The following is a 15,258-nucleotide window of genomic DNA, read 5'->3' as shown; positions in this document are numbered from 1 at the left end:
AACAGCCGGCAGAGGTGCAGGTCCACTTGATTGCTGTTGGCTCAGTTGCCGGCTGGAGTGGTCAGGGCTATCTCACTTGCGAGGAAGATGTGGGCAGCGGGTATCGTAGTCCACGGGAGGCTAAGCCTCCCCTAATCCAGGCCGTGCCTGCACCCCAACCCCCTGCCCTCGCTTGTCCTCTCCCTTGAAGCTGGCAGGGGCTCAGTTCCAGCCCGCGGCCTGGAGCTAAGGGCTCAGGCCAGCGTCCAGGGGCGGCTTGGGCCTGTGGACGGACTGGCTGGCAGCACAGTGCTCGGGACAGTGCTTGGGCCGGTCATCTGGCCAGCAGCCGAGGGGTTGGGCCAGCGCGGCTGCAGGGGTGGGGGCGGCTCAGGCAGAAGGGGCGGGGCAGGGGGCTAGCCTCGCTGAATGGGGAGTTCACCCACCTCCTATGGAGGAAGATGAAGGACTCAGCTAGGAGTGTAAGAAAGATGAGCAGCACACTCTGAGGGAGTAGAAAGAAGATCCTTTTGGGGTGGCTGGTTGGGCTGGCTGGAAGAACCTGCATTGTGTGGTGACAGGCTAGGATGAACAGTGTGTCAAGGAGGGCTAGGGCACATGTTTTTAGAGAGACTCTAAATGTTGGTCGATCAAGGCCCCTCTTAGCTTTGATCCCCTGTAATAGTTAGTTACTTTCTATAGCTGATCTGCTCTTGGTTGCTGCCCAGCCAGTGCTTCCGATGCCTTTCCTTCCATCCTTGCCCCATCAGCTTCACTTGCAGCAGCCTCTGCTCAAGATGATATCTCGCTCTCCTTAATAAATGAGTCTAGTCTCTCCATTGATAATAATCTGTTTTTTCCCTGCATCTTATCACCACTGTTGTGGAACAGAGAGATATCAGCAAGCTGTAGAGCTGTAAATGTTCTTTCATTCATGTGTGGTATTTCAGCCTTCCACTTTTCAATGAACTCTGCAGAATCCTGTCAATTTCTGAGCCAAGGAGTGTCTGAGCTGATAGGAAATGACCTTCTCCAAAGACATTCCATATTTTGAACAACTCTTTGTACAGACTTCCTACTTGGTCCCATGCAGTGCATTCCTTACCCAGATTTTCTTTCTCCTGGGGCTGCTGGCTTCCAAAATGACTCAGTTTCTGACAGCCATCTGCTTTCCAAAAATGCCATTAAAAGCTGGTGGCTAGTTTGTTTTGAGACCTTAACGATCTGGGATAATGTTATTAACCACTGGATAGGATGGAGGGAGAGGCCGGCTTCTTTTTCTGTCAGTGGTTTTGTCCTTTTCAGTTCAGTCCTTGGACAACTAGCTTAAACTGTAGCTTTTTGCGGGGGAGGCGGGGAGAACATGATTTGAAATACAAGATCAGCTTTTCACAGAATCAGAGATTATAAAGCCTGAGGGGGGACCATTTATGATCATCTAGTCTAGCCGCCTGCATAACAAAGGCCCAATAATTCCTGCACCAAGGCATTCTGAGAACTTCCGTACAGGGTTTCAGCCAATCCCAGCACTAAGTATAAAGGGCTTGATTGTGACTTGAACTGTATACCCAAGGAGGCAGAGGAATGTAAAGGTGTAAGAACCCCCACTCCTGCCTAGTGTCTACCTGGACGTTGAGAGCAGGTGTGCAAAAGTACAAAGGGCTTATTCCCTTATGCCCAGGAGATGGGCGAAATCTTGGTTTCATCTTCCCAACTAGCTGGCCAGTGCAGCTGAGCCAGCGATGAGGGTTAGCAATTTACTGCTAGCACAGGCCAGCAGCAAACGTTTGTCCTCACCAGCAAAGACAGAGCAAGAAGGGAACTGTGACTCCTTGTGCTTCAGCTCACATGTACGAGCCCACCTGGAACCCTGAGTCATTACTCATGTGGCTAACCCATGCTGAAGCCAATGCTTCTGTGCCTTCACTGCTCTGCTTGCTAGATTAACACTGGTTGGGGTTTGTCTACATGAGCTGCAGTCGCACCCCATGATTGCAGTGTAGATGTACCCTAAAAATATTTCTTAAAGGGAAATTGAGAGGGGGAGGGCACCAACAATGGAAAATTGCAGCAAATAATTAATAGGAGTCGAGCTGATGTTAACTATAGCAAAATAACAGGGTGGGGATAATGTACAGCTTTTACATGGGAGTGCAGGAGCAGAGGAGACTGTTCTAAACTGCGGTCTGCACTAGCAGCCCCAGAGCAACTCCACTGTTATGCTGTGTCTGAGGGGAGACCACTCCCCATTTCCATTTCTCCCGTGCCCCCAGCCTGGCTACTTGGGCCTGATGCCAGGGACACGGTTGGCCCTTTGCATTCATTCTATCTCTTCCACATCTCTCCTTCCTAACATGGGGGTACATTTTAAGTAATCCTATTTGATAAGACGCGGTTTAACATAGAAGCACACGTGGCAAAGTGTTGTAAGAGCATGAGGGCAAATGAATGTCCCCTTGCTGCAAGAGATTGAAAAGCAGATGTTAGTGAGATTGCCTTCTCTGATTCATCTGCAGGTCTTGTGTTACCTTACCAGCCCATTGGATTGTCTGTATTGTTTGTGTTTCTTAATTTCAGCTTATTGGCTGGCAGGGAGAAACTTCTTTTACATGTTATCCATCAGCCTGCCAGAGCGTAATGTAAACAGATGGGCTTGAAGGGGGCATTTTCAAAATGGGGAGGGAAGAATTATGCACATCTATCTGATTGTTAGTGGAATTACCTGTGCCTTACTTTAAAACTTGTACCTTCCAGTGTCTAAAATCTAAAACTGTATCACCTTGACCTACTGTATGTGGTGAATTAAATTCACTAAATTCTATATATAGTTAAGTTTACACATTGACTGGATTTGTACAGAATGCTGATACAAAGAAGAAGAAACAGAAAAGGAGATTCCTAAATCTCTCTCTGTTTTCATGACAAGGGGTTTCGTTTAGATTTTTATGTAACTCTACTGACATTAGAATGCAGTGGTATTTTTTACAAGTACCAGAGTCTCCGTAATAATATCTCAATACTTGTATGGTGCTATCAATTATAAATCTCAAAGGGCATCATTATCCCATTTTAGAGGTGGAAAAATTGAGAAGCAGGGAGAGGGTAAGTGACTTGACCAAGGTCTTATAATAATGGTGGCAGAATCAGGAAGAGAACTCAGGTTTTCTGACATCTGGCATAGAAGCCAATCTAAGTCCATGAGTAAGTCTGTCCATCAATACAACCTGGCTATCAAAGATTAATGTTATGTTTCAGTGCACTGTATCTCTATGGGATGTTGACCTACTGTTTCTACTTCCACAGAATATAAAAAAGATACCATAAAGCTCAGAGATTTATTTAGAGAATTTTCCTAATTCTCTGGTAACAGCACTCTTTAATGGAACATACAGACCATACCTTTCGAAGAATCCTAAGCAGTACGAGTGCCGGGCCTGAAGAAAAAAAACAGTCTAATTTCACTAGTATGCTGGGACTTTGGTATAAAAGGCTAATTATATGAATCTAGAGGCCACAAGCTTCTGTCTTGCATGTGCAAGATCGTTGCCCTCTTCTAGTCTGGAAATAGAATTGGCTCTGTGGAAGGGAGACAGTGCTTCCACACCCCTGCTAGTGGGCCTGGGGGCAGATTCCATCCCCCCAACTCTTTTGCAGCTCCCTGCACAATGCCAGTTTATGCTAGCTTTGTTGTGAGTGTTAGGATTAATTTTGCCCTTAATAAATAGCCTGCATCCCATGCAAAAAAGCTGTCCTATTTGATAAAAGAGCCAGCCTTCAAGCAGAAATGCTTACGGGGTAGAGTATTTTCAATTGAATTGTCATAGACTGATTCAAACTGCTGTGATCATATATTATTTTTGAAAGATTTAATTTAGACAACAGATGCCGCACTGGTGAAACCCTACAATACGTGCAGTAGAAACAAAACCAAAGAAACGAAAAAAAAATCCTCTTCAGAAATATTCCTTTAATGTTTGGCTTTCTGCTCCCATTAGATAATGATGAATAGATGCACAGGGAGAAAAAATGAGCTTTTATTATTTTTATCTAAATGTTAAGAGGTGCTGTGTGAGCAACCATCATTTCAGGGGGATGCTTTGTCAGAAGAATTTCATGGCTGGTGGTTCATTAGGCTGATGAATTGTTTTAATTAGTCAGTAAAACACTATTTATGATGAAACATATGACAGTCGCAAAATGTGGTGATTCTTAGTCACAACAATATGTAACTAATCTCTTCTACCAATGAGAGCATAAAATAGGCTCACAAGCCAGGCTTTATGAGGTTACCTTTAAAATGAACACAGAGGATATTAATGGTATAGCTACGAAGAAACCCATTCAGTCCAGCCATGCCAACAAGTAACTATAAATCATAAATAGAGCCTAGATTGGTAGGAACCAGGAAGAAGATTCCTAGGATGTTCTCTCTCTATAGATTTTACCTTCGAGACTAGGAGAGGAAATCCTCACTTGTCGCAAAGTTATTCCTCTTCTCTCTACCCTAGGGCCAGAAGGTGCCATTAAGGCACCATAGTCTAATGGTGCGGAGGTGGAAGGAGCATAGTGCTTCCCCGAGAAGAAGCTCCCACTTCTCCCCATAGTGCAGCACCCAGAAGAAGCTCATCCCCTGGAGCCTGTAACACCCTCTGCATCCAGTTGGCTTCACTGGTCAGTGTAGAGGAAAGGCAAGGTGATGGTCATGCCCCCTTTGCATGGCGAGTGCCCCAGGGGGAGCTAGGAGAAGCAGTTTCTGCACAGAGAGGAGGAAGTGGTGGGGAAGTACAAGGAGGTGCCCACTGGCTGCTCCATGGTAGCAGGGGAGGTGGTGCAGGGACAAAGGGAAGAAGGATGCTTGTCCCCTACCCACCTTGGGATCTGCTCAAGGACCAGGCACAATCTGGCCCTTACAGCTTGATTTTTATTTATACTTTGGCCCCTTTCTGCTGCCAGAAATGGCCCTTCATGGCTATTGGAAACACTCACTATTCAGCATTCAGGTACCCTAGAGAGTTCTGTTGTGTCACGCTCACAGAGGCCCTGGCTCGCGCCTCTGCACAGCGGAGAATTTGTCCCAGGACTCCCGTTGATTCCAGCCCTGTGCACAGCTTCAGGACCGTGGCTGTGCTGAGCCCATTTGATGTAGCTGAGGATTCCAGACATTGTCTTTTCTGCAAGAGAAAAGTTTTCCCCACCTACTTTCCCTCTGTCTGGTTTCGCTGCTCTTTCTGAAATTTTCTGTCCTGTAGTCACTCACCTCTGTGCCAGGAGGCTTGGAAGGGATTCTGTTCAGAGCTCTTTTTCTCTCTGATCACTACACAGTGATCTCCTCCTCCTTTAGTTTATTGTTACCTTCAAATTGTTCCGAGCCCCTGCCCATCCTAAACTGACCATACTGTGCCTAAATACTGCAGTTTATGTAAGGCCCCCATTGATGTCTGTGCCAAAACTCCCATTGATTTGAATGGGGGGAAAAGAGCGAATGCCACGGTGTGTGAAATCATCTGCTCTTTGCAGATTTCTGAATGCCTGTGACAGGTTGGCGTCGTGTCACCTTCAGCCAGACATTTCCTGCCTTTTATAGCTGCCCTGAGCAAATTTTAGCTTTTTTGTAGTTTATAATCTAACTCTGGCAGATATTTGACTTGGAATTTTCTACTTTCAGGTTTTGTTGCTATTTACAACGAAGATTGTTTATTCATCTGTACCTCTCCGTAATGCCTGTCTTTCTTCATTAGCTGCCATCCACTCTCTGGAGAATGTACCTGTAAAGCTGGCTCGGCTGGACTCTATTGCAACGACACCTGTCCTCCTGGATACTATGGTGAAGGCTGCCAGCTGACCTGCTTTTGCCAGAACGGTGCAGATTGTGGTAGTGTGACAGGGAAATGCACCTGTGCTCCAGGATTTATGGTGAGAGAGAGACAAAAATAACTGGGTATTTAACATGGGGTGCCTGCAAAAAATAAAAGAGGAATTAAGTCTCATGGTCCTTTATTCTGATGATCCCCAGCTGCTGTCCCCAGCAAGGGGGGAGTGCAGTGATGGTTTAAGCCTCCTTTGTCCCCTACTGCAGGTTCTGAGTTGAGCCTGAGGATTGGACTCCCAGTATGCTTTTTAGCAGTTGTCTCAATGAAGTATATATTTTTAGATGTGTGGGGTAGGATTTTCAAAAGTGCCTAAGGTAGGTAAGTGCTTAACTCCTATGGGGAGTCAGTGGTTGTTGGGCAACTAACTTGCTTGGGCATTTTAAAAAATATAGTCCATGGAGCCTAATTCTCCACTCCTTAACATAGGAATAAATCAGGAGTCAATCAACCACTGTGAAACCAGCATAAGAAAGAGGGAGGAATCAAGCCCACAGCATGCTAATAGCAACTGTAAAATAAAGATCCTCTTTCTTGCCAGGAATACCATTCAGATTTACAACATACAAATATTTTGGGACCCTTTACTCTTCCTATTAGTAAAAATATATATTGCAATATATATTGCTCCCAGACTGCATTACTGCAAAGATGAAGCCTAGTAAATTCCTATAACCTTGCTTCAAAATAATATTTAATTTCATAATGAAGATCCTTCTTGCACAGACATTTAAGCAGCATGGTTATTGAGGATAGCTCTATAATCACTGAAGCATATTTAGGCATTAGTATCATTGCCTTCTCATAATGTACTATAATCTCTGGCAATTAGTCCATGAGGGGAAGTAAAGCCTTGAAATTGCTAATTTATTGCCTCTGAAGTGTATTTGTCATTCATATGCATGCCAGATGAATCGAGTTACAGTAGTTCTTTCAGATGCTATAGAATATAGGCTGCAAGGAAGATTCGGCAGAATCTCGGACACCTTTTCTCCCCACCTCGAACCACTTCTGCCCCGCTGAGCTCACTTTGCGGCACATTCCATCTCCTGGGTGGGGAGCACATATTAATGCTCCTCCATGGAGCAGCCTGCAGGTCGTGCTGTAGATACAGTGGGGCCAGAACCCTCTCAAGTCACAAAGCATCTCATCTCAGTGACAGGCTTGAGACCAGATTCAGCTCCAGATATGTACACACATCTCTTCCTGGAGCAGTGGGGAGCTGTCAGAGTAGAATTTTGCCCTTGGACTCCACCAGCCCTAGGTATGAATGGAGTGTTTCTGAATGTGGGTGTCTGGCACATGGCAGCACAGACAATAAGAGTGCTACTGGTATGGAGCTGGACAGAACTAATTAGTCGGCGTTGGCATAAATGAATTGTTTCGTGCTTTTTTCCCCTAATGTGAAGCTTGGTTGATGTAGCCCAGAGGGCAGCAACTGTGACATGTAATTGCAAAGAATTAATGTGAGATAAAAATCAGACATTATACAAAAGTGTTGGATCTAAACAGAAGCTGCTATAGCAGGGTAAGGTAAAAGGTTTCATGTAAGATAGGAAACTGTTTAATGTACAATAGCTGGAAAGGCAAATAGGTTGGACCCAGAACGTTTCAGTTTGTTGGATAGCTAGAAAGTGTAGTGACCAAGAAATGGCAGGACCTTTTCCTGGCAAAGAACTCCCTCTACCCACTTCTCTTGTACAGATGGTCTGTTTTTTTAACTGTGCCATGCCTCGTCTGTGTCAGGGCAGCTGGGCAGGGTTTCAAAATGAGTCATCTGCGAATGCAGCCAAAACTGGGAAATTTTGTTGGGACGTAGAACAAGCCATTAAAAACACAAAGCATCTGGTCACCTTTGCTAAATGTATTTAAGTAGAAATAAGTTGAAATGCGTGTGAGTAGTTTGCTAAATTTTTGGAAGTTAAACAGATTTTAAGTTTTAAAATAAAAACGTACAGTATAGCTGTGAAAATCTTTATTAGGTGGGCCACTTCTAAAAATTCAAATGCCAAAGCAAAATATTGGCCAGCTAAAACGTCTTGGATGCAGTTTCAGATCATTTTATATCTTTATTTTCCTTGATGGCATTTTGGGTGAAAATCTGCTGCCAGATTTCCACACAGATGTCTCCAAAAAGTGACTAATGCTGGTATTAAAGGGGCCTGTATGGGTCTAGCTTGTTTCTGCAAATGTACAGTAAGTAAAACTGTGTCCTCACTAGGGGATTAGACCACTTTAACAATATAGTTGAAGTGGTACAAAAACTGTGTGTAGACCAGCCCAAAGGGATGTCTGAAAAACCTAACTGATCTGTGCAATTTTCCCATATTCCTAATTGTGTTTAACTGAGTCCTGACCTTGCCAGGAATAACTCACTGGAGTTAATTGCTTACCTCGCTTACAGTGGATTTGCACTAGTGTAACAGAGTTCAGATTTACATTGGTGGAAGTGAGAACAGAATCTAGCCCACTGCCAACAGAGTCTTCAGATGAATATGTAACTCCCATGTAAGGTGTCACATCCCTATCTCATGGCTAGCATGGAAGATAACAGCCAATTACTTCTGAAGGTGACAGAGTTATTCTGTTAGCTCAAGAGGTAGTAGTCTGTGCTGTAGTGCTGAAGTCTATAGGTTCTAGCCATGCAGATGACCTGTGGTTCCAAACATTGCATGTAGCCACCGAGGACATGCCTACATCTATATCTTTACATATCTGCTAATGTATAGGGCAGATGGCAAATTTCAGCAGCTAGGAACTTTGTCTGAGCTGATGACAGTCCACACACTGGCACTTTTTCTTTCCCTGTAACAGTTCAACTGCGTGTGACCATCAGCACCTGGGAAATGGAAACAATCAGAGCAGCATTGTTTCACCAGCATGAGGGAAGGGACATTGTAACTAGGCTGGAGGAAGAGCTGCCATTGATGCTGAAGAAGAAGCAGGCAGACGGTTGTGGTGTGTATGTGGTGAGGTGGCCCAGACGGTGGCGGAAGGATTCCGTGTGTATGTGGTGAGGTGGCCCAGACGGTGGCGGAAGGATTCCGTGTGTATGTGGTGAGGTGGCCCAGAGGGTGGCCTCTTTATAATACAAATGGAAGTGTTTTTGTCTGTTTTGAGGTAATGGGGCATTGGCTAGGGGAGACGAATGATTATTAATACGTTTCAGTTCCGACCTTGGACCCAGTGTACAGGCAGAAAGTGGGTTGTGTGATGGGGGGGTCCATGGGAGTTGAGGGGAACAGAATCTTCTCCCCGCTGGCTGCAGAGCTGCTCCAGCAACATCAGGGCTGTAGTAGGTCCTGCAGCTGCTGAGCCTCTCCTGTGCAGGGGATCTGAGGGGCGTAGCTGTGCTGTGAAGATGACAGTGGCGCACTGTAATGACAAGCAAGCCCACTGGGAAGTTAGTTTGTGGCGTTTTTAATAAACATGCATGAGGACAGCCCCTGATTACTGAGCTGCTTAACCACCAATCAGGGATTTGAAAAGCCCTCCCGCAACCGGACCTGTATTTTGGGAATGCACACTTGTGACACAGAAAGAATCTGATCAACACATACAGGGTGCCACTGTAAACTGGGGATTAAAGCGGAGGAAACTTCTCTAATGGTAGCAGTTCCACCCACTCACCCCTGCCACAGAAAGTCACTCTGTGTTCCTCGTGATAAATGACTTGAGAGTAATAATGGAGGTGGCAGCAGGGGTTACACTGACTCGCTGTGTCCTCCCTTCCCAAGTTTTTAGCGTTTTGTCTGTTTTCCAAAAGTCTAAAGGCCAGATTCTGCCCTCACTTACCCTGTTACAAGCCCACTCAAGGCGATGGTGCTAATGGGGTGTAAGTGAAGTCAGGATTTACCCTGACCCTTCTTCTTTTGTTTTTGGTTCACTCAATTTTATTCCTGTAATTCAATAAACGAGGCAAAGAAGGCCAGAGGATATGAATTAAATATGACAGGAGACCACAGGAATCCTGACCTTCTGTCTGGCAAGGAAATCTTGAAACCAACCCTCAGCACATACCTATCAGCTTTCCAGTTACTCAAGTCATTATATGTGCTGCTGAAATCAGGCTGAAAAGTTCACACTCTCCATTCTGCAACTAATTGCAGCTCTCTGAGAAACTATGGTTAACTAGCTACTGAGATCTTACTTGGCTTTATGGCTTTGTTCCTTTGTGGGTGTTTTGTTTTTCCTTTGAAAAACGTATTTACCTTCATATTCTTTTTTGCTATCTGGTGTTGTAAGGAGATATCGCATTAGAACATTTCTCAGGCCAAGACACTTTCAGCAAACTTTAACACTTGTAGATGGAGTGTTTGGTCAGCTTTTACTTTGGTGGGTGCTCAAGTCTATATTTCATATCTAGGTGACAGAACTTATATTACTTTAAAGGCTTCATCTATCTATGCTGCAGTTTTTTGAAGACCTGTCTATTTTTATTGAACCCTGCATGCTGGCAAGCAAAGCTAGCTCTTCATCACCAAAATGAAAGAATTCATTCTGACACTTCTTTTTTTCTTGACTATATTGGTAGTCCCCATTCAGACCCATCCCTGTATTATATGGTAAGGAAAGGGATGGAAACTATAAAAATAATCTCTTTATAAGAGATGATTTTTCTTTTGGAATATGCCTCTGAGTCCTTTAGGCTTGCCCAGTTATGACTTTGCATTATGCATCTATAGTCATTTGAATCTTTTGTTATTACTCCATCAAAACTGGATTTTAAAAATATTAATAAAGGGGTGTCTTTAGATTCTATCCTGATCTTTAAGTCCTTATGTGTATGTAACTCCTATTGAGCTCAGCGGGGATTTTGTCTGGAGAAGGACTTCGAGTTTTGAGGACTTTGGGTCCAAGTGTGTCTGAGTCCTTAATGTTGTGTGTTAAGTGGTAGTTTCTGAATGCAATACTTGGTCCACCACTGAGAAACAAATTCAGCCTTTGAGTTTACGTATACATTTCTGCACACGTTTGGAGTAGAATCTATCCTCTGTAACACACCATAAATAACAGGGTGGACACTGTATAATCTAATTAAATAGAAATCTACTACAATATACAGAACAAACCTAACAATCCATCAGTTAACGCAAACAAAAATCTCTGGCCAGTCTTCAGCTCCTGTAAAAGAAACAAATAGGCCTGCACAGCCCACACCAAAATGAATAAAATCACCAACTGCCTTTTTCCACATTGTAAAGGGAGACTGGAGTGGTCTGTTGACTGTTCCCTCTGGACTCTGGCTCACACAACATCTGTCCCTGGATCCTTGAAGGGAATACACAAAAGAGAGAAAAGCCATTCGTTCATCTGCAGCCCTTATTCACCCATCACTTTGGCCTGGGGGCAAAGAATCTTGGGACCACAATAGCGAAGATAGTAACCTCCTGGAAAGAATTGGGGGGAAGAGATGCATTGTTCCAGAATGTAACTTAAATTAGCAATGATGCATGTAGAGAGGGTCAAATAAGAACATCCTTGACCGTGTAGATGCATGTACAGAAAGTGACTGTCTTTCTGTCCTGAATGTTGGTCATGTCTTGTCACGTTCCATTATGTGATGTAACCATCTCAACCTACACCAAATCGTCCTCATTCTTTTTCTCCCTCATAACAGAACAACATCTGGTACGCACTCTCCAGTCCTGGCCCTTTAAAATTTCCTCTTCCTTGAAGGAAGGCAGCATGTTACAGAAACCTAGTGTTCTTCAGCTGAATTTACCAAGCAGGGTAGAAATCCCATGCAGATCAGGAGGAATTTAAAGGGCCAGTGCTTTCTCAAACACTCATGATTGATAAATATAAATGTATCAGAAGATTCACATTCTTCCTCATTTTTGCTTTCATCTTTATTACAAATGTACCATCCTTCACCATTTCAGAAGCAATATTGGCAAATGAATGAGATTCTTCATGGTCGTATAAACCCTTGATTCAGTAGTAAAGGTATTTTATAAACTTCACAGAATTCTTGATATGGAAAATTATCCTGGGGTTGAGATAGTGGATCTGTTTTGGGGTCTTTAATTCATTTAAATGATCAGTTTCTCTTTGAGGCAATTCTAAAAGTACTTCAGTGGAAGCTCATCTCAGAGCAACAGGGCACCTCATCAAAAGATTTTTTTTTAAAAAAGAGGGGAAAAAATCTTCAATAGAGCCTCTCTCCTTTTATCCTTGATTTACCGAGCATATCGGTTACCCCCCTTTGTGAACAGCTCTTTTCATTTATAAGTATAAAATAAATTCAACTCTTCTATCATGGTGTTTTTGTTACCAATCACCAATATACATTTTACTGGCTGGTGGGGGGGAGGGGGAAAGTTTTGTGGCACAGCGATTGTAGAATCAACTGCAATATTACAGGCAACAAAAATAGTTTGCCCAGTCTTATTTCACAGATTACATAACGGCACAAACAAGTTGTATTTTCTGCTTGCCCATGTGTGTTTGTAATCCATTGCTTCAGAATAAAGGTGAATGGCTTGTAGTAGTGGCAACCGCCGACAGAGAGGCTGCACATGTGGCTTTTTGCTCAGGTGCTAGCAAGGTGTGGCTGAATCAATAATCAGTTGCAAGAGCAAAAAAACACCCTGCATCAAGGTCCCTAAAATAAAAAGGACTTTGTGGGCCAGAGTCTGAACCTGGAGCGTGATAGGGAAGCAACCTGTCTTTATTCTATCAGCCTTTGGACTCTTCCTCCTCCCTGGATGTTTTTTCAACATGCCATTTATTGCCCCTTCTTTTGTTTTCTTCCCCTGTAGTCATATAACTGTCCCTAGGGGGATTAACTGTCTGAGGTGGAGTGAGGCCACAAAATGGGGCATTTTGTGACCTTTCCTATATTTTGCCTCTTTTTCTGGTCATTGTTGTCAGCCATGGCTTGGTATCTTGCCACAGCGAAGGAATGCCTATGTGAACCCATCTCCACTACCTCAGCGACTCAGGAAGTTAAGAGACAGGGATCATATGTGGGGCGGGGGTAAACCATGAAGGGCTATAAAACTGAAGACCAGTTTGTGGTGGTGGAAGAGGGGGAGCCAATGGAGGGATACAAACAAAGGAGTGACATGATCAAAGCAATGAGCCAGGCAGATGATTTTTGGCTGCAGTGTTTTGAATGGATTTTAGAGGAGCCAAGGTGCTTTTGTCAAGGCCAGACGGAGGTTGCACTAGTTGAGGTGCATGGTAGCGAAGACCTGGATGAGAGTTTTAGATAGATAGCGTACTGAAAGAAGTACAAGATTTAGACACATTGTGGATGGGTGGGTCTAGAGAGAAGGCCGCCTCAAAGATGATGCCCAGGTTATGGACCTGAATGAGAGGTAGGATGCTAACATTGTCCACTCTGGATTAATCTGACCGTGTCTGGAAGTTCGTTCCACAGCCAGGTCCACTCCACTGAGAATGCTTTATCCCCAGCTCCCACACACTTGGTTCTGGATTTAGTGATCTTCACTGCCCAGATAATTGTTATTGTCTTGGTGGTTCATAGATGGAGATGCAGTCTGTAATGTAACTGGAACCAGACCTGTTAATTGCTTTGAAGATTAGGATCAATGCCCAAGACTCGTTGCACAACTGCACTGGGAACCGATGGAGGGACTAGAGCACAAATTTGTTGAGCTCATGACAACCTAAACCATGGAGGAGGCAGGCAACTGCATCTTGCACCAGCCTGACCCTCATCCAGGAGGTGGGAGATTGAGTTTTCTGGTGAGACAGCGGTGAAAGAAAGTGTTTTTAGTCATTGATACTTCCAAGTCCTACAGAAAGTTTCTCTGTCAGTTGGACTGCATGCCTGAAGGCCTCCATTCACTGGTGTCCAAGAGAGCCCTCTATGGCATGATCCATATTTTACAGCACCCTTCTACCCTAATAAGTTCCAGCATCTCCACCTCGTTGGTTTTTACCATTCACCATCCAGGACCAGCAGTTGGAGGGCCACCGTCCTGTCACAAGTTGATTTTGAGAAGCAGACATCCTGAAACCATTTCCAGGAACTGTCTTTGTTCATGTCCAGGTAGAGTAGCCACTCTCATTTGGTTATTGGCAAGGATGCCTAATGTGGCAAATGTTTTAAGAAGGCTTGGCTTTCCAGTGCAAAAATGGGCTCAGCCAGGTGAATGACTTGTTGTCCCTGAGAGTCCCCCCACTAAATGCTCAGAGGCCAACAGAAGGTCCTCATTGGGTCCCACCTTGATACCCCTGCAAAATTTTCTCTGAATTTGCTAACCTGTCTGTTTGCACAAAAGATCTGAATCTGCATGTCCAAAACAGCTGCCCTTGCCATTTTTGTGGGCATAGGGGACTGGATGGTCCAGGAGATAAGCCTTTCATCCTTTGGCTACTGGTGCAAATCTGGGCTAAATCAGTACAGATTGAATATTATCTTCTGTTGGCTGTTCAATGACCTGTATGAAATGAATTTGGTCTCAGTCCAGCTCCCAGTAGGCAGGTATCCACATCACTAATCCCATCTCTGTTGGCACTGATTGGCAAACTTGCTGCCAGACTGAACCACCCTTTCACCCTCAAGGTCAAGGTCAATGATGGGGCCATGTGACCAATCTTATAATACCAATCCAGGGCTGTAGTGTTTCTGTGAATAAATAGAGAACTCCATCCCTTAGACCTGTCAATCCTGGCACCTTTCACAAGCATTACATTCATCCCAAACGGTGTTCTATTTTTGTTAAATTGTAGACACCTTTTTGAAAACTTGGTCCCCTGTGGGATGGCACTACCAGAGCAGCAGCCTCTAGAACTGGAAAAAATGGTTTAGCAGGAAGCTGGCCAATTGCAAGAGAGGAAGGCTTTCTTTTCTCAGCCCCAGAATGTAAAACAGTAAGACATCCGGCAACCTGATCCCGAAGTAGGGTCGTTATTGGGAGACCACCTATCCATTTCCAGGCTTTCAGATTCAGCTGCTTCCCAGCTGCTTTTTATACCAACAGACCAGGTGCTTGCTGCCTGTTAAACTTGTCCTCATTCTCCCCTTGGAGCTTCTGCTGACCAATTAGGCCTTTTTGCCGGATCACTGGCAGCTGCACTGTCTGGAAGTCTGTGTGTCCGTAAACCTGACAATGTTCACATCAGCCTCTGGCTGTAGGGGACATAATAAAGGATCCCCTTACACCCACAGGCATTTGTTGTGTGCTTTTCAAGAGGTAAACTATTGTGCTGGAATATTTAGCAAGGTCAGTGGATGCGGTTCACAGTGGTTCTGCATGGTTTGCAGAAATTACGACTCTTGCTTTGAAATCCCTGCAGTTTTTTTCAGATCTCCCTTAGGAACTTCCTTTGTTTTGTTTTTCTCTCTCCAGTGGAGGAGACTTTGAATCTGAACTGGGAAGGCCAAATTCTGCTCCATTACTCCAGGTTTACTTTAGCATCAATTATTGGCTTCCAT

General features: G+C 44.3%; 1 protein-coding gene across 15 annotated transcripts in view; it reads left to right on the top strand.

The window, feature by feature from the left end:
- MEGF11 (multiple EGF like domains 11) overlaps nucleotides 1–15,258 on the top strand; it is a 382,208-nt gene that overhangs the window by 263,585 nt on the left and 103,365 nt on the right. For all 15 annotated transcript variants that reach the window (XR_012154103.1, XR_012154102.1, XM_073304382.2 and 12 more), the window contains one exon: nucleotides 5,718–5,892. Coding sequence is in view for 13 of the 15 variants with exons in the window: in XM_073304382.2 (XP_073160483.1) it covers nucleotides 5,718–5,892 (175 nt within the window). In the remaining 2 variants the exon portion in view is untranslated. The remainder of the gene's footprint in view (nucleotides 1–5,717; nucleotides 5,893–15,258) is intronic.

The sequence above is a fragment of the Lepidochelys kempii genome, chromosome 10, assembly GCF_965140285.1.
Source record: "Lepidochelys kempii isolate rLepKem1 chromosome 10, rLepKem1.hap1, whole genome shotgun sequence".
Lineage (NCBI taxonomy): Eukaryota > Metazoa > Chordata > Testudines > Cheloniidae > Lepidochelys > Lepidochelys kempii.
The sequence above is the reverse complement of the archived record's forward strand: the minus strand, read 5'-3'. Positions and strand labels throughout refer to the sequence as shown.